This window comes from Delphinus delphis, chromosome 18, assembly GCF_949987515.2.
Source record: "Delphinus delphis chromosome 18, mDelDel1.2, whole genome shotgun sequence".
NCBI classification, from domain to species: Eukaryota; Metazoa; Chordata; class Mammalia; order Artiodactyla; family Delphinidae; genus Delphinus; species Delphinus delphis.
The window spans coordinates 63,775,056-63,799,921 of NC_082700.1; the positions used below are offsets into that span (position 1 = coordinate 63,775,056).

Consider the following 24,866-nt stretch of genomic DNA (forward strand, 5'->3'; position numbering starts at 1 on the left):
TTTCACCAGCCACATGACGGAAGGGAAGGGTCTCTGAGGTCGAGGGGCAGCGTGCGCACCGGAAGCAGGGAGGACGTGATACACTGGGAGAACCTACACACGACCCGAGTGCAGGGGGTGTAAGTACATCAGGACTTGAAGCTGGAGGGGCAGGTGCGGGGAGCTTCCTGCCACCATGTCTGTTCTCATTTAGCCTCTTTTTCAAGAGCTTGCCCTGGTCCCGCCCGAGGGACTGATCTAATCAGCGTGCACACAGCAACAGAAAAAGAGGCAAATGGCTAAAACAAACCTTTTCTCTCGATTTAATGAGTGCTGTCAGGTGCTTCAATACCAGAGGCCCATCTAAGCTGTACGAGAAGTTCACATTGTCAAAGACGACCACTCCTTCCTGGGGCCAGGACGGTGGTGGGCGTTTCTGGTATTCCCAGGGTGCTTCTTTTTCCAGATCTGTATATTCAATCACCCTTTCTACTGAAATCATCTGAAAGATATGACATCACATGAGTTAGGAACGGAGGGTCTTGTTTATGGATGTTCAAAGACTGTGAATGAGATGCTCTGCATTTATATCATTATTATCTGCTTTTCTATAATGAAGAATATCTCAGGTCTTAACACCCCCAAAAGACAGAAGTAGTAGTTTGATGAGGATACTGATGATTTGTAAACTTGTTCATTGTCTTGTAACACTTTTATTACGGCTACTTTCTTCAACATTATATTAAAACGAAAAGAACTAGAGAAATGAATACTATGATTTCACTGATCTAATTTTTGCATATGAATTTTAAAAAAGAGAGAATTTTGTCAATGAAAAGAATATGTATGGACGCCCACCAGTAGCATTTTGCTACAGAAGGGTCATCTGTTATAGATGAATAGAAATGCATAGTCAGTACACCTCATTTTAATAATTAGTTACTTTCTTCTCTGTTAGAGAGCGAAATAGAAAAGTTTCATTTTCATCATTTTTCTCCCTTTAGGAAAAATTGAAAATATTCGAAACAGCAGAGAATTTACATATTGACTAAGGCCTTCTCAACAACCATAACTTGATAGTACATTCAGAGAGAAGGGGCACCAACAGATTCAGGTGTTCAACACATACAAGGAAAAATTCTCAAATGGGGAGGGTGGGCAGTAATTAAATTAAACGAATTAAACAAATAAACCTCAAAATACTAAATTCTCCTTTCACCAGGAATGAGGAATTACCCTAGCTTATATCTTCTCCAGGATTTCAGAACCTCCCTCCTACAGAGACATTTATTATATTTGAAGACAGCTTGTGATGAATATAAAACCTGCTGACATGGCATACATAAGACTGAGAAAAAGATGTATATATTTTATTTTAAATAAATTGTAAACAGATGGAGGAAGGATCTAACAAACCCTGTTCGCTATGATGTAAAAAAAAAAGAAAAGTTTTAAGTTTTTTTTTTTTACATAAGAATTGCCTTTATGTGATGTAACGACAAGGAGACCTGAATAGGCTAAAAGGTAAATGTTACCATATTTTCAACTTCGGCACTTTGCCTTACGCACCACTGGAACATCCCCATGAGCGTGAGGGCGTAGGACAGCGCCAGGCCAACCTGGCCGGCATCCAAAGCTAAATGAGGAAGAAGAAGGGGAATAACTTAGTTCCAGTCTGAACCCTGAGTTGGGATCCTACTGTCTCTGTACCAAGACTTCTTTATAATATTTAAAACACTTGCACATAACAACAGCATCACTTATATTTTTACTACCTGTTGATTGAGACCATGATACAACGAAAAGAAAAAAGAAAAAACAAAGAAAAAAAACTATGAACTCAGAAAACTATTAAATAAGTTTCTTAATCCCGACAGGATTGACATACACTTGACAGTATTATACAGGCGAGGAATCATGTCATCATTCAGGCTTTCGTCATTATGGTTTCAAGGACCATTATGTAATTTCACTTTGTATGCCCAACGCAGCCACAATTGGAAACCACGAAAAACAAGTCAATAGGTTCTGAGAGCCAGTACTTTTAAATCTAAAATACTGCTCTCATTGTTCCATCATTAAACACTATGATTCAGTGTTGTTACTATGGAATAGTTAGGGATGGTGAATTCACGCCACACACACCATTACCTGCTCATCTGGTACCCACACAGCAGAGGAAACTGTTCTTTCCTACAGAGAATATTTCTCACCTCAGTACACCAGGAAGCTACAACCAAGAGATCCGAGGAGCCTGAATGCCATAGGCTTGACAAAAAGCTTAACAGCACACTTGGTTCTCTCCTCCTAACACTAAGACGCTATCAGGAATGTTCAGAAGGTCAGTTGCTAGAGTTGTATGGACTTCAACCCATTTAAGAAATATAAAAGGATCAAAGCCCTCATCAAGACATCTCATTAGGGCTTCCCTGGTGTCGCAGTGGTTGAGAGTCCGCCTGCCGATGCAGTGGACACGGGTTCGTGCCCCGGTCCGGGAAGATCCCACATGCCGCGGAGCGGCTGGGCCCGTGAGCCAGGGCCGCTGAGCCTGCGCGTCCGGAGCCTGTGCTCCGCAACGGGAGAGGCCACAACAGTGAGAGACCCGCGTACCGCACACACACAAAAAAGACATCTCATTAAAGGCCTCATCAAGACCCAATGACTCCTCTACAAGGGCCACACTGGAAAACCACACGCTGCAAACACTTTAATACAATTCATTAGAACCAAATGGTCTATGGGATTAGACAATGAGCCAAGAGTTTAAATTAATAACTGCAAACGAAGCTATAAATTGTAATCATAATACAAATAGTTATTCACATCTGTACTTACTTTTTGCCAGAATCAGGGACCCAAAGGCAACAACAATGACAAAGATGGCACAGATGGCATCCAGACGCACAGCGAACCATCGGGACGTAGTCAGAAACAAGAACCAAGCCTCTGGATTTGTGAAGTATAAGAAGCATAATGAATAAGCAGAAGTATCATGGAGGCTGCTTCTAATGAGGGAGAGCACTTTGCGCAGTTGAGCTACAACAGATTTTTACGCAAGGTAGGACAGCAAAGTTACGTACTCAAGCAACCTAGAGATCACGAAAAGCCAGGTTCTGACACAAGACAACGTATGGTATACGTAGATATCAGTCCAGGGGCTTTGTGGGAAGAATGTACGAAAATCTTCAACCCACAGGTTATAAACAGAACTACGATCATGATCATGAACATAGAAAAGTGGTCTCGTTGGTGTGTTTCGTACAGTTCTGGGCCTCAACGTGAGGCTCATCCTCTCACAGGGCTGACTGCTCCTAGTTCTCTGCTGGCAGAGAGCGCAGCTCACACTGTTTCCAGCACCTTCTGCACTTACTACAGGGCCCTGCACAATGTTTATTCTTAGGAGCCAGTATCCAAACGACCATCAGCTAGCAGGATCTGCATGTGGCTTTCAAAATGCCATTTTCTCTTCAAAATACAATAAAGATTGGAAAGTTGCGCCAGGATTTTATTGACTTAGAGGGAATTCTGGGTGGCAAATCTGATAAGAGAGAAATTATTTTCCTTCTTCAGGTCTGCCACCCTGTATGCTCTGAAAAGAGTCAGCAGGGGCTTCCCTGGTGGCGCAGTGGTTGAGAGTCCGCCTGCCGATGCAGGGGACACGGGTTCGTGCCCCGGGGCCGGGAGGATCCCACATGCCGCGGAGTGGCTGGGACCGTGAGCCATGGCCGGTGAGCCTGCGCTCCGCAACGGGAGAGGCCACAGCAGTGAGGGGCCCACGTACCACAAAAAAAAAAAAAAAAAAAGAGTCAGCAAATTACAGCCTGAGGGCCAAGAATGGCCACAACCTGCTTTTGTAAATAAAGCTTTAAAGGAACACAGCCATTTGCCGACGTATGATTTTTGTCTGCTTTAGTGCGGTAATAAACAGCAAAGCTGGAATTCCCTGGTGGCGCAGTGGTTAAGAATCCGCCTGCCAATGCAGGGAACACGGGTTCGAGCCCTGGTCCGGGGAGATCCCACATGCCACGGAGCAGCTGAGCCCGTGCGCCACAACTACTGAGCCCATGATCCTAGAGCCTGTGCTCCACAACGAGAGAAGCCACCACAATAAGAAGCCTGCACACGGCAACAAAGTGTAGCCCTCGCTCACTGCAACTAGAGAAAGCCCATGTGCAGCAAGGAACAGCCAATGCAGCCAAAAACGAACAAATAAATAAATAAATAAATATTTTGACAATTCAATTATTAAAATAAATAAATAGCAAAGCTGAGTAGTTGCAACAGAGACCGTGTGGCTCTTTGCTTAAAAAAAATAAAATCTGTTGACACCCTCCCTAAACGGACAGAAGGCCACAGGGCACCTTGATGGAAGGACAATGCAAGCCAGTGAAGGGAGAAAAGCAGGGGTGTGATGGGGAAGAGGAGAGCACAGAGGGGAGGCTGAGAGGAAGGGCTGGGGAGGCGCAGAGAGCGGTGTGGGCCGGCAAGGCCACCTGACAAGGACTCAAGCCTCAGAAGGCAGCACCTCCCATCCTCTGAAATCATGTCCAGAAACTTACAGACCTGAATGCAAGTCCTGGTGTGCATCGAACAGTTCCTGAAACCTCTCTTCGGCTTTGTACGCCCGGATGGTCCAGAGTCCTTGGAGAGATGATGATAAGTGGGAAAATACTGGGCTCCGAGCTGGGGAAGCAGGGACAGACAAATGACAGATAAAGTCAGGGAGACTCGATGCAAAGAAATCCACCGCCTTCCAAGGGGCAACACCCAAGGGCTTCCTGGAGGAAGGGGGATGACGCCCCTCTTCGGGAGAAGATCCTCCACGTGACCCTCCAACTCTTGCTCACACTAAGCTTCACTTTTATGACCTGGACATGAAAGATCTGACCTAGATTTAGATATTGAACCTCCATACTAACTCAATCATCAAGGTCCTCCTCAAACAGGGCCACATTCCAAATTCTTCCCTGACATCCCTCCAGGTAGAAATTACCTGGAGGTAATTACCTGTTCACTAATTTTTGGTTCAGTATCATTTTAAAATTTAATTCTCCGTCAGAGTCCTTCACCACGCTGAATTTTGATGAACTATCTGTGTGTTGTCTCCACCTAAGATTAGAAACTTAAGGGCTGGCACAAGGACAGAGGCGAGATAAGTAAGGTGAACGGAGAGTCTGCCATCTCCTTCCATCCTGGGAATTTTCCTGCACCTATGCCAAGAGTCTCTTTGTGTGCCACGGAGCACCTGGGCGTCACACGGCCCTTGTGCCCAGAGGACCCATGCAGTCAAGGGGTCTTTGAATAGTTTCGACTTCCGCTCTGGGAACCTGATGGATGTTTTTATAGCTGCCCTACTGGATACTTGAGGCATTTGGAGGCCACTGTGGTATGTGACACTGATGTCACTCTTTTAGAATCTGACAGCAGCCATTCTCTTTTTAGTGACTATGTATTGGTGTGGGGCCTCGTGTCACATGACCAGCCATTTGTTTCCTGGCATCTTCTCTAAGAGCACACTGAACACGAGCACCACGGTCTGGCTCCCGCACATCACGGAACAGGTGGGTCATAGGTTGCTGGGCAGGGAGGACCCCTTTTGGTTTTCATTCCCCGCCGTGAATGAGGCAACTTGCTTTCTTTGTGGGCAGATTCTGAGCCTGTGACCTTTCTGGGATGAGTGATAACTTGTGCTTTATCAGCAGGAAATACTGACATCGCTTTGTTACCTGTGCATCTCCTAGAAAAGACATTAGTTCCAGCATGATGAAATATTGTATTTTTAAGAAAAGTATTTATGGAGTAGATGCTCTGTGTGAGGAAGCATGTCATGAACAAGACAGAAACAGTCCCCTGTCCTCACGGTGCTCGCATTTGCTAAAATGCAAAGCTGCAGCTGACCCGCCACCAGCTCCATTTGCCTTAAGGGCCACATGGACTCACAGTGGCCATGATATCCAATTACCTAATGTTAACTTAGTGACAAATTCCAGAAGACAGAGTCTGCAGAATTTCAGGGGTCTGGTCCATTACAGCACAAATGGAAGACAGCCTGAGATGCCATCCCAACTTGAGAGCCCCGGGTACTCACTTGTAGATTCCAGGCGTTTCACATCCCTTGACGTCTGTAAGAAATATCTCCGGAGAACAAAGAAAATGATGCCAAGGGGAACCAGGGGTATCGCAATCCAAGGAATCACCGAAACCGCCACACCCACCACACCAATCACTTGTAGAAATGTCTGGAAGAGTGAAAACAGATACAGTGGCCTCTTTATCCAGCATTCTCTTCAAAAATAACCTTTAATGGGTTGTTTTGTTAGGATTAAACTCCTTTCTTCGAAGGACATGTTGGAATGGTAAGGAATGCTTTCCCATCCAAAGAAAGAAGAGGGGCTTCCCTGGTGGCGCAGTGGTTGAGAGTCTGCCTGCTGATGCAGGGGACATGGGTTTGTACCCCAGTCTGGGAAGATCCCACATGCTGCGGAGCGGTTGGGCCCGTGAGCCATGGCCGCTGAGCCTGTGCGTCCAGAGCCTGTGCTCCACAACGGAAGAGGCCACAACAGTGAGAAAAAAAAAAGAAAGAAAGAAGAAAATTATAGGTGTTGCTCACGATATTTATTGCACGCTTACCATGTGACAAAGTTTTTCTGAAAAATATTTATTTATTTATTTGTTTGTTTATTTATGTATTTTTGGCTGCGTTGGGTCCTTGTTGCTGTGCACAGCTTTCTCTAGCTGCAGCGAGCAGGGGCTACTCTTCGTTGCGGTGCGCAGGCTTCTCATTGCAGTGGCTTCTCTCGTTGAGGAGCACAGGCTCTAGGTGCTCGCTCGGGCTTCAGTAGTTGCGGCTCGTGGGCTTTAAAGCGCAGGCTCAGTAGTTGTGGCGCAAGGGCTTAGTTGTTCTGCTTCATGTGGGATCTTCCCGGACCAGGGCTCAGACCCGTGTCCCCTGCATTGGCAGGTGGATCCTTAACCACTGTGCCACCAGGGAAGTCTGACAAACACTCTTAATCTAAGCAAAAACTGGGATATACCAACAACATGAAAGGATGGTGATGGGAATTAAATGAGATACTGTATATAAAGTGCTTAGCAGTTCATATATAACAAATATAAAGTCTAACTCCCTTAATTGTGTTCTAGGTTCAAGGAGCCAGGAGAGATGGGACGGTGTATTCATAGATTTATGGACCCAAAGAATCTTAAGAATCCCATGAGGTTGGACCCTGTCAGTTCATTCTAATGACTGGAGCAGCTTAGTACCAACCAAGGACATAGCGGAGCAGGTGCTATTTTTCCTAGGCGTGGTAATGATGTCACCTGTACCAAAGTGACTATGGCTTTTCTCTGGCCACAGAGAAAACTTGAATGTGAGGTCTATTCTGTTTGAAGACACACTTTTTAAATAATATGAACAATAAACCTCATCCGTACTACAATTTCTGTCCCCTCTGTATTTTCTTCCCAACTCTAGGCCTTCCAAAGGTTGATAACCTTAGGAGAATGGAGGCAAGTCACCATTTTTTGAGATGTTTCCTATTCTATATCCTTTCTTTATTTCAAACTTTGCTTCGTATTAGTGGAAACTTACTGCTCTGAAATTGCTGAGCATTTCTTGGAGACTAAGGGGAAAAAATGGTAGACCTCTGAAGCACCAAAGCAAACCTGATGAAGACGTATATTCCAAACAGAAGATCAATTTGACATTTCCTCTTTCATGCACCATGAATTGGTGAGTTCATATCAATGAAAGTACAAAAGCTACATTTTGTAAACTAGTGAATCCCAGGAAATTTAACTGTGTCCACCCGAGGTCACCCTTCTTGGTGGAACAAAGCAGCCTTGTTAGGATGTCGGGATGACTCAGGCAGAGGGCACTGTCACCACCACCTGCGGAAGGGAGGTCTAATGAGCACCTCTCATCCTCAGAAATGATGCTGTCCTGTGAGCAGCTCTTTCTGACAAACCACACTATAAGCTAAGTGAATTGTTAATCGAGTATAGAAAAACAGTAAAGGAAAAAAAAAATAATAATAATGCTTTCTGGAAAATGTTAATGGTTTTGTTTAAAAACCTCCCCATTCAAAAAATGTGAAAACTAAGATAACTGCTGTATTGCTAGTGCCCATGGCAAATTTTTTCATAATACTGAAGAAATTCCACAAGTCTCTAGATCTGGTTGACAACCAAATAAATGGTGGTTATTACCGCACCCTCCAAATTACCAATAATGGATGACATTTCACGAGGCTCGCCATGGGTCCCACCTCTCTAGTATTTCACAAGCGTTACTAATTTCATTCTCCTATCACATCTGAGTAGGAGAGATTATGCTTTCTGTTCACAAAGCTCAGAGAGGTTTGGGAGTTTGCTCGAAGTCAGAGAATTTACTCATTTTGTTCCCGAGCCTGTTCCTTTAATTTCTGCCTGATACAGCATCCCATATACAGATAAAATTCATAATAAAAAAATCAAGATCTAAATATACTCCCCTTTTATAATTTTCCCCATTTATTTGCATTCTCTCCCATGCAGGGGCCAGTTCTAGTTTCCTAGCTAACTAGAGCCTGATCAGCTCATACAGCAGACTGATCATTAAAAGGTCTTAAAAATGATTGCTCATAGAACACACTAACATGTTTTAATAATCACTGTTTAAATTTTTTTTAAAGTTTCGTAAGAAAGCATAAAATACAACGTGACTTAATTTTAATAAATACATAAACCCCAAGAACACACACATGAGGTTGAGGATTTTATAAGTTCAATGTATACACTTGGATTAAAGTTCCCCCAGGAAGTCTCTAAGTCTAGAATTAACACTATATTCTAATATGGCAGACTTTAACATATTCCTTTCACAAGCACAGTGTGAAATACGAGGGCCTGTTTGCCTGTTTGGCATTTAAAGTCCAAATTGCTTACAGTCCTGCAGGAATTCCTAGGTATCTCTACCCACATGTCACTTTAAACTTAATTCCATGGGATTCTGTTCCTGCCAGTCTCTGTGAAGCTTGTGCCAAAGAACATGCTTTCTATAAACACCAGTAAAAATGTATTCTTCTTACTTTATGCAAACAAATATTCCATCCATACTTCTGGCTCACCCCATTCTTATGTGAACTCTCTCACTCACTCCTATATTGGGCACAACGTGAAATATGTATTTAATCATAAAGTCACTTAATAAGTAGACAGGACTTTTATTATCTGTTTACAGGATTAAAAATAAAATGAGGATCATTAAGACTGTTAACACCCCAAGAGAATTGCAAATCTCTGAATTTTGCTGTCAGTCAGACTCCTAAGAATTATATTCCAAGTTGTGATAAGTACAAATCGTCCAGATTGCCTTAAACTATTACTGATTTTTGCAGAAAATATGACTCAAGTGCAATAAACAAAGCAAGATTCACTTCTTGGCAAGAAAATACAGCAAGATTTTCTTCTGATTTAGGGAGATTAAGAAATGCCCAGTTTTTGATCAGTAAGCTGTTTATTGATGTGGGTGTGGGAAAGATTCTTCTACCTATTTATTCTGGAAACATATCAGATGAAAAAAAAAAGCCTTTCAATGAAATGACTATCTCATCAATTGTACTGCTAGCTCACCCAAGATTCTCGTAGAGGCAGTAAAATCCTGAACGCCTCCACGAAGCTCTCTAAGTATTAAGAAATAGAATGTAATTTCTGGGACTTCCCTGCTGGTCCAGGGGGGTTAAGAATCTGCCTTCCAAGGCGAGGGACGTGGGTTTGACCCCTTGTCCAGGAACTGAGATCTCACATGCTGTGGGGCAACTAAGCCCGCGAGCTCTGGAGCCCGGGCGCCACGACTAAAGAGAAGCCCACATGCAACAATGAAGAGCCCACGTGCTGCAACGAAGAGTTGACACAGCCAAATAAAGACATAAATAAATAGTTTTTAAAAACACAAAGCAATATAATGTAATTTCTATGAAACAATACTCCTTACCCTTCAATCACAGGATAAACAGAAGCAAAGGGAAATCAGTGCAAGCTCCTAAACTTAATACTAACCCTAGAGTTAATGTTGAGTCTGCAGGTGTAAGGTGATATGGTACCTTGCATGTCTAAGGGAGTCTACAGAGCAGCTCTGGTTCCAGACCCCTCCTTTATCACATTTCTTTTGACCTCACCCAACCCAATTAACTCTTTTATATAAGAAAATGATAAAAAGTGGTGTATCTTATCTCTATGATGAGATCCATACACACTCTATTATTAATAAAGCTTTTCTAAACCTGTCCTTTCCTTAGGATTCACTAATCATGCTTTTCATCCCTCAGTTGACTGCCTTAGATCTTTTCAGATCCACACTAGCTGTGGAACCTGTGTATTCCTTCAGGTAGCCCTTAATCCTGAGTCACAGTTAAACTCCACTAAAGAGTGAATGGTGCTGAGAAGAAAATAGCTGACACTCTAGAACTGTAAACTCAAAATGTCTTTTAAAAAAGGGACAAAGGAAGATATTTTCAAACACAAATAGCCTGACAGACTGCTACCAACAGACGCTCGATAAGGGAAATTCTAAAAGATATATATTTTATGCAGAAGGAAATTGATCCCAGATGGAAGATCCAAGATGCAAAAAGAAATCATCAAGAAAGAAAGTAGTAAATATGTGGACAAAACTAAATAAACATTGATTTTATAAATAATAATAATATTGTCTTATGGAGTTAAAAGAAAACAAAATAAACCTAAAATGGATGCCAAGATTAAAAAAAAAAAAAAAAGAGTGAATGGTGGGGTTTGGTTTACAGTTTCTTAACCAACACAAGAGAAATGATTAGGGAAACAGAGTGCACTTCTCCCTTCCTTTGTGTTCAGCAAATCTCAACGATCAATAGCTTCCTTACTAACCTTTTTCAGTGTTTGAGCTTATTATGAAATTCAAGACTACAGTGCATCTATTTCCTATGTTTGAAAAGCACAGCTTAGAAATAACACCAAATAAAAGTGGAAATAAAATGTTGAACAATGTATCCCACATAAAAACTAACCAAAAGAAAGCTGGAGTATCTATCTAACATGAAGTTAGGAAGGATTCCTAGAAATAAAGGAAAACATTTCATAAGAATAAAGGGTCAATTTTATCTAAAAGATATTTTAAAAAATCCAAACTTACATAATCCGAATAACACAGCTCACTAATGTATAAAGCAAAATCTGACAGAACTCAGTAGAAACAGACAATGCCATACCCACAGTGGGAGATTGAAACCCACCCATCTCAGAGACTGATAGAAAAAGCAGATAAAAGTCAACGGAGATAGAAGAGATTTTAAAAATGTCATTAATATATCTGACCTAATTAGGCACTATAAAACACGGCAGTCAGTGATTACATAAGACAGTCTTTTCAATTGCATATATCCTATACTATAAAGCAAGTATCAACAAACTTCAAGGGACAGAAATTGTACAGAATATATTCTGACCTAAGCAGATTTAACAAGAAATCAATAACAAAAAGGCAACTAGTATGTCACTAAATATTTGGAAGTTCAATAATACATTTCAAGGTATCATCTAATTCAAAATTACAATAAAATTACAAAGAATTCTGGCATACAAGAAAATGAATATCTACAAATATTAAAATTTGAAGGCTGCAACTAAGGTGCTTAGAGGTAAATTTATAACTGTAAACATTTTTTTTTAAAGGCCACAGAGTGTACATGGGAAATCTCTGAATCTTCCTCTTAATTTCACTGTGAACTAAAAACTGCTGTAACAAAAAAAAAGTCTTATTTAAAAAAACAAAAAGAAAGTATAAAAGTCAAGGGTCGGGCTTCCCTGGTGGCGCAGTAGTTGAGAGTCCGCCTGCCGATGCAGGGGACACGGGTTCGTGCCCCAGTCCGGGAAGATCCCACATGCCGCGGAGTGGCTGGGCCCATGAGCCATGGCCACTGAGCCTGCGCGTCCGGAGCCTGTGCTCTGCAACGGGAGAGGCCACAACAGTGAGAGGCCCACGTAAAAAAAAGGGGGGGGGGGATTACCATTAACGTGAATTAAAAGAGAATAACACAAGAGATATCACAGGCACTAAAGACGGGATATAATGAGCATTGTGCTCATAAACTTAAAAATACAATGCAAACAACAAATTTCTTGAAAAACCACATACAAAGACTGACAGAATATGAAACAGAAGATCTGAATACTTCCATATCAATTTAAGAATCTGACTCCATAATATGAAAATTTCCCACCAAAAAAAGACTTTAGGTCTATAGGGCTTCACAAGTAGATTGTGAAAAAAGTTTTACCAAATTCTTCCAGGGAATCTGACTCCAGCATTATCATGATATAAAAACCACACAAACACATTAAAAGAAAAAAGCTACAAGCCAAACTGTCTTAGGAACACTAAACAACATACCAATAAACTGAATCTAACAACAAAAAAAAAGTAGTATTTCACAATCAAACTTGGCTAGGCAAGTCAGAAATCCACAGGGCCAGCTATTACAAACGATAGGCCGGAACTCTTGGGCAGGAGCCAATGCTGTTATCCACAGGCAGAACTTCTTTCTATTCAGGGAAGCCTTAACTCTTAAGTCCTTTCAACAGACTGAATCAGGTCCACCAAGACTATCTAAGATAGCATTCCTTAAAGTCAACTGATTAATCATATTTATAAAATATCTGCACAGTAACACCTAGACTACTTTGTGACTGAATAACTGGAATGCAGCCTGGTCAAATTGACACATAAAACTGACCATGGGAGTGCCCTGGTGGCCTAGTGGTTAGGATTTCGGGCTTGCACTGCCCTGGCCCGGGCTCAATCCCTGGTTGGGGAACTGAGATACCACAAGCCGCAAGGTGCAGCTTAAAAAAAAAAAAAAAAAAAAAAAAAAAAAAAAAGACCATAACAAAAATATCCATTTCCCATGTCTTTTTATGAGGACTGCATAACTCTGATACCACAAAACCTGGCAAAACATTTAAAGAAAAGCAAATTATGAACCAAGATGCCTCATGAACAACAGATACAAATATTCTTGACAAAACATTAACAAATTGCATACAATGATACGTAAAAAAATATATATATGGTACACATTAGGACCAAGTGGAGTTTATTCTAGGAACATAAGGTTAATTTAACCTGCAAATATCAATCGGTATAATATACCACATTAAAAGATTAATGGTGAATAATAATATAATTATCTGAAGAAATGTAGAAAAATATTGGTCAAATTTTAACACCTATTCTTGATTTTAAAAACAGTAAAATTCTCAGGAATTTAGGAATTAAAGGAAACATTCAATCTACCTAAGAAAATTGTAGTTAACATCATTCTTGATGGAGAAATATTAAAAGATTTTACCTTAAGAGTACAAGAATGTATTATCATCTTTTTTCAACATTGTACTCAAACCTCTAGCCACAGCAAGGAAATAAAACTAATAAATATTGGAAATGAAGAAGTAAAATTGTTAATATTGGCAGCTAACATGACCGTGGATATAGAAAATTCTACAAGATTAAAAAAGAAAAACCACGCCCAGGAAATGCAAAGTGGATTCACAAATAAATCAATTGTATTTCTATACACCAGCAACAAGCAATTGGAAAGTGATATTAAAAACAATCCCATAAATACAATCAAAAGACATCAAATATTCAGGAATGAATTTAACCAAAAGATTATATAAGATTTCTGTAACAACTACGTAACACTTCTAAAATTCAACATGACCTAAATAAGTAGAGAGATGTACCACATACATAACTGACAGATTCAATAGTGTTAAACTCAGACTCTCCTCAAATGGATCTATAGCTAAAAGAAAATATTAATCAAAATTCCAGCAGGCTTTCATTGAAAACAAATTAAAAGGCTTCCAAAATTTGTACAGAAAAGTAAATGATCTAGAATGATCAAAACAATCTTAAGGAAGAAGTACAAAGTTAGAGGACTTAAACCAGAGGATTTCAAGTCTTACTAAAACGAACAGTAACTAAGACTGCAGTACTGGTACAAGGATAAAAAGATCAATCGAACAAAATAAAGTATACAAACTCAGACTTATTAACATACAGTCAGATGATTTTTAACCAAGGTGCCAATTCAATCCGTAAAAGTCTTTTAAACAAATGTGGCTAGAATAACTGGAAAAAATAGTCAGTAAGCATGCATGAAAAAGAGCTCAATATCATTAATCATTAGGAAAATGCAAACTGACACCACAATGAGAGTAGTCATGCACAGAAAGACTTGAATCACAAAGACTGATAATACTAAGTGCTGCAAAAACTGCTAAGGTGTGGAACAGCCAGAACTCCCATAGGTTGCTGGCGGGTGTGTAAAGTGGTGCAACTATCTTGAAAAACTTTATGGTAATTTTTTTTTAAGTTAACAAACGCCTACCTTATGACCCAACAGTTCCACTTGTACATGGAGCTTGCATCATTCCTCTGAAATAGAGCTGAGAAGAATGATAACTTGTGTCCGTATAAACACTTCTCCAAGAAGGTTCATTGCTGAAAGCTATGAACGACACAAGTATCCATCAACTGGAGAATGGATAAATTAATTGTGGTCTCTTCACATAATGGAATGACTCAGAAAGTAAAAAGAAAGAAAAGAACCACTGAAACAAGTAGCAACATGGACGGATCTTGAAAATCTTCAAAACACGTTAAGCAAAACAAGGCAGCACAGCAAAACCTGCACTATGTTGATTCCATTTATATACGGAGCCCAAAAACAGGAAAACTGATTTATGTTGACAGAAATCTCGGATAACTGCGGGGGTGTGGAAACTGACTGCAAAGGGGCAAGAGAGATTTTTCTGAGGTCATGGGAATGCTCTACATTTTGTTTTGTGTGGTAATCAAAGGGATGTAAACAATTATCAAAACTCATTAACCAAAAAAAATGAAATATTGCTTGTTTCATCGTACATAAAGTATACCTCAAAAAAAATCAATAAACACGTTTTAAAAATAGATTAAAAGACGGCCCAATGGTTAGGACTCGGTGCTTTCACTGCTTGGGTATGGGTTCGATCCCTGGTGGGGGAACTAAGATGCTGCAAGCCCCACAGAGCAGCCAAATCATAAAACAAAACAAAACAAAAAGACAAACAACAACGAGAAGAAAAAGAAAAACACAGCAACGACAGCCATGATGACACCAGATCCAATTCCCATACCTTAGGTTATGCTCAGGCAGGTGTTGGCAATGTGTAAAATACACAATCATAGTTTCATGTGTTGATTACCTTGGGTGCGCTGGGAAAAGAAGGCTGGGGCACACATGTGGGAAATAACGGTAACCAGCGGGGTGCCTGAGCCCCATTTGACATATCTCCTACAGGATGCTGCCCTTGGCTTCAATGCTAGAGCTGTCCTATCTGCTTCCTAACTGGATGCAGATAACAATCAGCGAAAACGAAATCAAAAGACCCAGAGAAAGAGTTGCAAGAAACAAAACTCACAAGCAGAGAGCAACCACAAGACAAATAGATTATAATTCATCACGTTCCACATCAGACTGAAGACATATATCCATGCATAAACTAGCAAGGACGAGGTTTCCATAAAAATGAAGGAAGTTCTCCAGCTCACCCGTTCTTAATTTTATCAAGAAAATACACTGGTAGATAGAATTGAAGAAATATACTCAAGAAGAGCATATAGAGACTCTAAAGGTCCTCACCATGAGTAAATGTTTTGCCATTTTCCCCTCCCTAGGAACAACAGTCCATTTGATCATTCCTAAAGATACAAGATGGCAGGGAGAGAAAGCACTGTGAATGGCCACTACAGTTTTGTAATGGACATCGTCCAATAATGTTACAATGTAAATTTCTATGCTCTGAATAGCACCACAAGGCTTGATAAAAATGGGGTGCTTATTGTTTTTTCTTTAGGTCTTAATTAGCTTCTTGTTAAACTATAAACGTTATCATTGGACCACACATGCTGGGACAGACAAAATGGAACACTTGGTTGCCAGCCTAGGAAGGTCCCCACTGATTAACTGTCACCAGGCTGATGCTGGCAGTGCTGATTTCTAAGTGTGCCAACGATCAAGCTGGAAAAACCACCCGCCGTCTGATCTTTCATTAAAAAGAAAGGTAAACGGAGCATACGAGTGGGCTTGTGTGAAGCATATCACCTTAATCTCTGAAACCCGAGGGTCAAGTGTTTGTAAATATTTCCAGTAACCAATATCATCAATTCTCCTTTCTATTAAAAAGGAAACCCACTTTAACCTGGCAGTGTGCATGAATCTTTAGCTCTGGGACTAGCATTTTCGGGGAATATCCCATCCCTGCAAATTCCAAACTAAAACGCTTCTGTTGATTTCAAAAGCGGGAAAATGCTGTGATTCAGTTAAAATGGATGAGTTTACTTTTAAAGGGTCCAAAACACAGAGATCTTTCAAACAGGGCAAGGCAGCCTAACTAACAATCACTTTTGTCCAATGGGGATTTGAGGGAGGGGGTGGGGAAAGGGTCAACACACCACAGAAATCTCAAAATGACAAAGTCATTGTTCAGTGAAAGAGGCTGGAATGCTTTCTACACACTTTCCCTGACATCTCTACACAATGAAATGCAAGGGTCAGTGGTACTGAGACAAGCAAAGGCAGTTCCACTCTTTGCTTCTATAAAAGCAAGTGACCCAACCCTATTATGCCCTGGTCTCAGGCTTGCTTTGTTCTCAATATCCAGATGCAGCAGCTTGTTCTTTTGCGCTCCCCCCTCTGGAAAGAAATGACTGAGAACACCTCCTTCACATTTTCTTTTTCTTGGGCATTTTCACTTCATAAAGCTGCAGTCAACGTGTTTTGTGTGTGGTGAGGAGGGAATGACACGTTCCATGGTGGTCCCCGCCACTGCCAGCATTGGTGGCTCAAGCAACCTCAGGATTAGCCCTTTGTGTCCGTGAAAGGATATGAAAAGTCAGTTATTTAAGCTCAGCCAAGCTGCTGTGTTTTGTTTTGTTTTGTTTTGGGGTGGATTAGGGGTGTGTGAGGAGGAAAGGTTTTGCAATTCCGTTTTCCTCAATAAACTACATCACTTTGCAGTATGCAAGTTTGCATGCTCAGAGCAGTTCCCAAATTTTATTAATTAATATGCCTAAACCCAACCTTCCGAATCTTACTGGCCACTGTCACGCACTCATTTTTCTATTGGGAGACTTCTTGAAAGTGGGCATTTTAATGGAAAGAATTCTGGAATAATTGTGACTCCTTACTCAATGTTATCAGGGATCTTGAAGTTTCCGAAATTGTATGGAAATATTTAGTACTCAATGGTCTATTCAGAAAACAACTGTTTTTCCCACCACCCCCCCCCCGTAGGGTCTACATTGGAAAATGTCCATTAAATTCTTCAGGATTACAAACCTAGAATCTTTGTGGCACACACTCGTGTGGTGATACAGATGGACCTGGAAACTGTCTGCAACAATTACTTTATTGTAACATAATGCTGTTACTGGACTATTTTTCCTAATGAAAAATATATGTGTTATTTCAAAAATAACTAGCCATTATTTAGCGCTTAACATGTAGTTAGAATTTTATTGACTTCATTATGTCTTCCCAACAAACTTTATGAAGTTGGTAATATTTTCTCTATTTTACAGAGAAGGAAAGTGTAGCTTTGTGGGAGAGAGGGAGAGAGCTAGGACTCAAGCTTGGGAAGGGAGACTGCGGGGCTCCCCACTCCAGCACTCCTTAAAGCTACTGACGTCACAGACGATTATCCCTTAACATATAATCAGTATATAATACAATAGCACAATCACACCACTAAAACATCAAGTTTTTCTTAGAGAACAAAGAACACTGGAAAAAACCATTTTCAGGGCTCTTACATCCTCAGGCAGAATCACACTAAATATACCACATCAAGTGGCTTTTTTTAATGTTGACCTCCTTCTTCCTTTAGAATGATGAACAGCTCCAATTTGGCCAATAACTATAATTCAACTGGACACGCAACATATCTGGTAACTACAAGAGTCAAACTAATGGTGTACAAACTCGTAATTCCCCCGTTAGGATACGGGGATAATGCTGCCATCACCTGAGGGGACGGACTGTCCTGCAGTGTGGAACCCCTAGTAAGAATCCAGGGTTTTCATTACAAACACAAGGCATTGCTACTTGGATGTCCCAAAGATAAACCTGGACAAGTCAGTGCCTCGTCCTGTCTTCCCTATGTTCGCAAAATCCTATCCTTCTGGTGGTCTCTTCTTCCTCTCTGTAGCCTTCCATCCAACACTCCAAACCGAATTCCTGTGCTTGAGACACAAGTTACCCTGTGATCTGTCCCACTCGGCCTCTCCATCTTTATCTCCTTCGATGACTGACCCCCAGGCTCCACGATCCAGCTATTTACAGTATGCTGGCCCCCGCCTCCATCCTGCACTCTCCTGGGCTCCCTGCCATTAGTGCATCCTCCATCTCTACATGAGGTTCAGGAATCAATGGGAAGCCATCCCCAGTCTCTCCGGGCAGGGCTACAGAAGATGCCCCCTTAACTGCTACAATCTGAATAGTTAGTCAATTCTAGAATAATACAAAATCTTCATGTTTTGGTATAATTTAACAGCAGAAATAGGTATCATGTCACGAGTCTCTCTTGTGTAAATCACATCTGTAGTGCATCAGCTACAGTTTCTAAAACACTTCTGAAACTCTCAGCACAGAATTCTCCTACATTTCTCCAATTCATCCCTCCCCCGCACTCATCTGTTGTCTCATCGACACCTTTTTTACTTAAGTGACACCTTTATTAATTCCTTCCAAAGTATCCAACTTGCCAAACAACTCTTCCATTTGGAATCCAGAGATTTACAGTTAAGATAATACAACAAGGGCAAGTAGCGTGAACAAGTTTAGGAAGAGTCACAACGGATTCAGAACAAAGATAACGAGGTTGAGGACTGGAGCAGAGTGTAGGCACCCGGGAGGCAGCCACCGGAAGCACATTTTACAGAGGAAATGGAGAGATGATGTGACGCAGGAGGAGGTGAAAATGAAGAAACGGATTAACCGAAAAAGAGCAGTTGCTGAATCTGCCGTCCCATCTAGAGGCAATCAGCCTCCTGTTTCAGGGTCTCTTCTTTTCTGTAAGGTATGGGCATTGTTTTATTGCAGAATAGAGTGGTCAAGAAAAGCTTCATTAATGTGGAGGAGAGACTTTTTCTGGTCCTTAAATACTGAAGCACTGAGAGGCTCCATTTGAGAATGGGCTAAAGATGTGCAAACGCAGACTTCCCCGGCGGTCTGGTGGTTAAGACTCCGCGCTTCCACTGAGAGGGGCGTGGGTTCAATCCCTGATCGGGGAACAAAATCCTGCATGCTGCACGGCGCGGCCAAAAAGAAAAAAAAAAAAAAGATGTGCAAACGCAAACACGCAAACACACACACACACACACACAGACAAACCAGTAGATCAACAGCCAGTCCATCAGACATGTAAAGTTTCTTTCCAGGAACTGTAGGGAGATTAGATTTAGGGACTAGGAAATTTCAATTTTACTCTCTAGGCCTGGGCTCCTTCATGACATAAATCACTGGCAAAGAAAGAGAAACAAATCTATGTAGATGTGTATTCCGAGATGGTACTGCACCGTGGGAAAAGAGTCCTACTCCAGTGTCAGGGGTGATGAACGGCCAGTCTCTGAGGATCCTGGGATCCGATGATCCCTTCAAGGGTCTCACCCTTTTATGATATATTAGTCTGCATTTCAGTGAAAAAGCAAACTTAACTTCTGAAATTATTTGGGCATTGGAAGCAAAAATAATAAAGGTATCTGATCTTAGAGGATCGCAGGCAGGCTAAACTATGTAACACAGTATTCATAAGGAAAAGACAGAAGAAACACAGAAATAATACAAAGCAGGTGTTTTGTATAATTATAAAACATTAAATGAATTACCTGAGATTTCATTTTAGGGAACGAGAAAGAAATTAGATGAGAAAAAGTATACGGAACAAACACTTTAGAATGAAAATGATCAACTATATTTCAAGGTTTATCAAATATACCCAAGGATGAGCAGAATCATCACAAATGAGTTTGTGGGACTTCCCTGGTGGTCCAGTGGGTGAGACTCTGCGCTCCCAATGCAGGGGGCCTGGGTTCAATCCCTGGTCAGGGAACTAGATCCCGCATGCATGTCACAACTAAGAGTTCACATGCCCCAACTAAGAGCCTGCATGCCGCAGCAAAGATCCCGCGTGCCACAACTTAGATCCGGAGCAGCCTAAATTAATTAATTAATTATTTAAAAAAATGAGTTTGAACACACTTGGCACTACCTACATCCTTTAAAACAAAACCGAACTGAAAAACCCCCTTCAAGGCCCTTGCCAACACCACTCTCAGCTGGTGACAGACAGAAAGACTGTTGCCCATTGGGAACTAGGCTTCCAGCAGCCCCTCCTACCCCACCATCCACAAAGGCCTTTTCCTCTCATCTGGGATCAAAGGTCGCTTTCTAGAAGCCACGCCCACCTCCTGGACCAGGCTCCCTTACTACCTCCAGCCCCACACCCAGTTTGCCTTCCAGGACTTCCCCCAGGGCGCTGCCACAGTTAGGATTCCAAAGGCGGCCAGGGGTGGATCTCTGTGTGTCTCCCTCCCCTTGGGGGCCTGGAGGGGAGGATTCCTGCCTGACCCACCCCCATACTTCAGGGCGTCAACGCTGATCCCTGTTTGTTGAGGGGAAGGAGGGGCAGAGGAAAATATTACCCACCACACACCCCCAACCCCAAAACTAAACACCCAACCAGCAACTCCTCCGCAGACCCTACATTCCGGATGGGCCTCTCTCTGGTTTTACTCAGACTCCTTCCAGGAGTAGCCTGCCTTCACTTCAGCTTCCTCCACGCCTCCTGAATTTGCAGCCCTTTGCAGTCTGGCCCCGCCCATCTGAAACCTGCTTCTTAGGTCACCAGAAGCCTCCTGATTTCTAAATCAACTGACAACTTTCCAGGGACTTACCTTCTCCTTTGCACTTAACAGACTTGTCCTTCCTCAGTCCCCCAACCTATTTCCTCATCTCTTCATTGTGTGTCTCCTCTGCTTCCCTTCTCTCTCTGCTTTCCCTCCGAATATAAAGGCTTCCATAAGGATCTTTGCTCCTGAAATGCTTCACTCTCTCTCTGGGCAGTCTTATTCATTTTCACAGATTCAGTAAAGAATACACAGGTGCCACACTCATCCCAGGTCTCTCTTTTTTTGTTTGTTGTTTTTTGGTTTTTTTTTGCGGTACGCGGGCCTCTCACTGCTGTGGCCTCTCCCGTTGCGGAGCACAGGCTCCGGACGCGCAGGCTCCGCGGCCATGGCTCACGGGCCCAGCCGCTCCGCGGCATGTGGGATCCTCCCGGACCGGGGCACGAACCCGCGTCCCCTGCATCGGCAGGTGGACTCCCAACCACTGCGCCACCAGGGAAGCCCAGCAGGTCTCTCTTTCAAACACCAGACTCTTACTTCCAATTAAGTACAGGATGCTTCCATCTGGAGGTTGAAAAATGTCAAGGAAGATCTGGGTGTGGAAATCAGATTTGTCTCACACTAAAGCCTTATCCAGTCTCCTATCCAGTATACTCCTGTTGTAACTTACCACACAGCACAGTACTTGCTGACTTTCGATCTGTCTCTCCCAGGAGAGTGTGCCTCAAGGAAGATGGGAATTAGATTTCATTCAACTCCACATCCCCAAGCCCTGCATGGTGCCTAGCACACACGACACACTCAAATGAATGCTTGTCCAATGAACGAAGACAAAGGGTTTACCTTTTTCATCCCCACATCCCTAGCACATAATAGAAGCTCGATAAAACACTGCTGCAAACAATCCAAAAATGAAGACATGTTGTGGGAAAGAGAAATATTGAACGAATTACAAATCCACACATCACAAATATGCAATGGAAATAATTCGTTTGAGAGAAACTTCAAGATTTCCCATTATATTTCTAGTTGCAAATACATTCACAAAACCATACAACTGGCCATCAAATATTACAAATTTACTGCATTATTAAAATGATCATTAAGAATTAATTTAATCCTTAATAAAATTAAATTTAAATACTACTGAAACATAAATATTATGTATGTATGGTACCATTATTAATTAAATCAATCACTGTTTTAAGAAAGTGAGAGGCTATATTTATGTTGTTGTTATTTATGCTGTGGCATTAGGAAGTCAAGTCATACACTTAAGAATGTGAATTTTAAGTGACCACATTTTGTTTGTTTGTTTGTTTATGTTTATTCAAATACATTATGTTTTGAAGGCCAAAGTCCTATTCAAAGAATTCTCCCTCATTGATTTCTCACATACAAGGTTTATATGGCCTTTATACTTTGTATTTCAATCCCTATTTTCATAAAGGTATTTAGTTTTCATGAGTGAAGAACCATGTTCGGGATTGATAGATGACTTGGTTTTTAAAACATTGTTAATACTCAAAGCTGTTATGATTTTTGAAAAAGCAAACAAACAAAATGTGTCTGAACAGCACTTTAATAAGCCAGATGTGCACTGCCAGCCACTGGCTAACTTATCTAAAAAGCCCAAGGCAACGCTGAGATAACCTGCAGACTGTTGCTATTTTGTATAAAACATTTATTTCCTATATTTAAAAAACTTCCCCCATTTCTGGCCTACCCTTCCAAAATGCCTCGTCAGTCAAAAATTGGTCTCTCTTCATTCACTCGTGTTCCATGCCTGTGTCAGCTCAGGTTCCCATATCCCACACATTAACCCCACTGTTCCTCTGGAATTCTCACTGGAATGTTGCACAATAGTAAATTACACTCATTTCAAAATGAGCTGTGTCACTGTTTCCCATCAGCATGGATATGAAGCACTAAATGAAACCAAAAACAAAACAAAAAGCAAACAAAACCCCACAAATGTTCACACAAATACGAATCATTTGTTGAAGTCCAAGGGACAAAGTTAAGTAAATACCTTCCATGTGGCCAGCAAACTTGCTCACATTTTAAACAGAATTTTCTCATCTCAGTCACTGTGTTAGTGGAATAATAAAATCTGACTTCTGACTGCCTTCATGGGAGTATACCCCCTCCTCCATTATGAGGGCTCTGTCTCAGTTCCCTGTCTTCAATTCATCAGCATCAGACTTAACTGGAGACACAATTATGTTCTAGGCCAATGGTCCATATTTCTGAACTCTTACTTACAAAACCAACAAAATTATCATTGTCTTTCTTACAGATAAAGTAATGAAACATGCATGCTACGGATTAAAAAGTTACCATAGATTAGTGTAATTACATTATTTCTGTACCTGCTTGATTTTAATTCTCCTGAAAAGTATTATCACATGCTTATCTTCAGTAGGAAACAAACATTAAACATGTCAGTGTTGGTTTTAATACTCTGAAAAGTGGAAAGATATCTAAGCTTTGAATTTTGATTTGTATTCTATTTGTTACTATAAATCCTGCCAAGTTCTTTCTGGCTCAAGAATAAGAGATGACATGTAGGTCAGGAAGGACCACAAGATCAAACCAAGGTTAACTTCTTGATACGGAATTTCCCAACCCTTTCTAAAGTCAGCTGTTGGGTTTAGAAGGACTCACGTTCTGCGAACTTCCCTGAGCAGAGGAAGACCTGCTAGTCATTAGGATTCTGACCCTAAGAATCAGATGAGAGACATTAAAACCCAGGTTCTCCTGATGTCAGCGGCCCGTTTTGCTAATGACATTAAAATCAAAGGCACACAAGAAATTTTCTATCTCAGTTCTGAAAGGGGATGACAAAACTCTTCAGAGAAGCTGATGGGCCAGACAAGAGACCTAAAAGTCACTTCCATTTCAGATTCCTATGCACTTGTGAGGGTGTTACTGTTAACAAAGATAATATTCAGGATACCTTTTATCCTGACTTTTTAAGTTAGAGGATTGAGTCCAAGTGGATAAAATTTCCTTAAAAAAAATTAACTCCTTAAAAAAAAAAAATAGATCCACGTCTTAAGCAAAGCCATAAGGTGAGTCAAGCTGATTGTCATTTTGACCTTCCTTTGCTTTAACTCGGGAGCCTATTTAGAAATGTAACGAGCAACCCTCTTCATTCGGTTCAGCTCAGCTGGCAGAGCTAATAGGCTTCTAATTAATTTCCAGAAGATTGCTGTTATAACTAACAGGTTTTAAACATTTGGTTGATTGGGGAAAATGAATTGAATATAATGTATTTGATTTGGAAAATTAGTTTTCATTCTATGTGCTTACCATAATAGTGTTTATTTTAAGTTTACATGATTCCATTAAGAGTCCCAGATCACCACTGGGTTCTTTTCATCTTTACAGTGTCCTATCCAAATTCAAAAAAAGAGGAAAAAAAAATCAATTTACATTTTGATTTTTGTTGGCCTTTCTTTGAGGGCAGTTCGACTTCATTTTTGGGGCTTTAATAAAAATCTTTGCTTGCTAATAGAGCAACAGGTCCAAATAGTTCAAAATGATCCCAGTGATACCTCGTCAAAACCCCACTCATTGAATGCAAATCCTCTGGAGAAAGGCTTCTGCACACAAAGATGAATCAGTTACTGCATTGTTTATTAAGTTTCACCTGATTCCTCTGGATAACCATTTAAACAATGAGTGTTGGGAAATGTCTCTTAAAGAATCAACAACAATGGCAGGGATCAGGGCTTTTATATTTAACTAATACCATCTTATAAAGGAGAAAATATTTCTTCCTGAAGGGATTATGGGAGCCTTCTTAGAGACACCTGCAAACAAAACAAGTGACAATGGATCTTTATCATAATTGATAACTGAGTCATCCTTTATAAAAAAACTCCTTTCTTGAAGACAATAATATTGAGATTTACTA

The 24,866-nt window shown here is 41.0% G+C and overlaps 1 protein-coding gene across 5 annotated transcripts in view; it reads right to left on the reverse strand.

Moving 5' to 3' along the window:
• LOC132413649 (ATP binding cassette subfamily C member 4 (PEL blood group)) overlaps nucleotides 1-24,866 on the reverse strand; it is a 215,017-nt gene that overhangs the window by 43,298 nt on the left and 146,853 nt on the right. For 4 of the 5 annotated variants that reach the window (XM_059995730.2, XM_059995732.1, XM_059995733.1 and 1 more), the window contains exons 21-25: nucleotides 6,068-6,218; nucleotides 4,543-4,662; nucleotides 2,815-2,925; nucleotides 1,515-1,615; nucleotides 290-481 (exon numbers count right to left, since the gene is read on the reverse strand). In XM_059995730.2, coding sequence (XP_059851713.1) covers nucleotides 290-481; nucleotides 1,515-1,615; nucleotides 2,815-2,925; nucleotides 4,543-4,662; nucleotides 6,068-6,218 — 675 coding nt within the window. Of the gene's footprint in view, nucleotides 1-289; nucleotides 482-1,514; nucleotides 1,616-2,814; nucleotides 2,926-4,542; nucleotides 4,663-6,067; nucleotides 6,219-22,473; nucleotides 24,763-24,866 lie in introns of those variants that run through there. The other variant, XM_059995734.2, reaches the window with a different exon arrangement.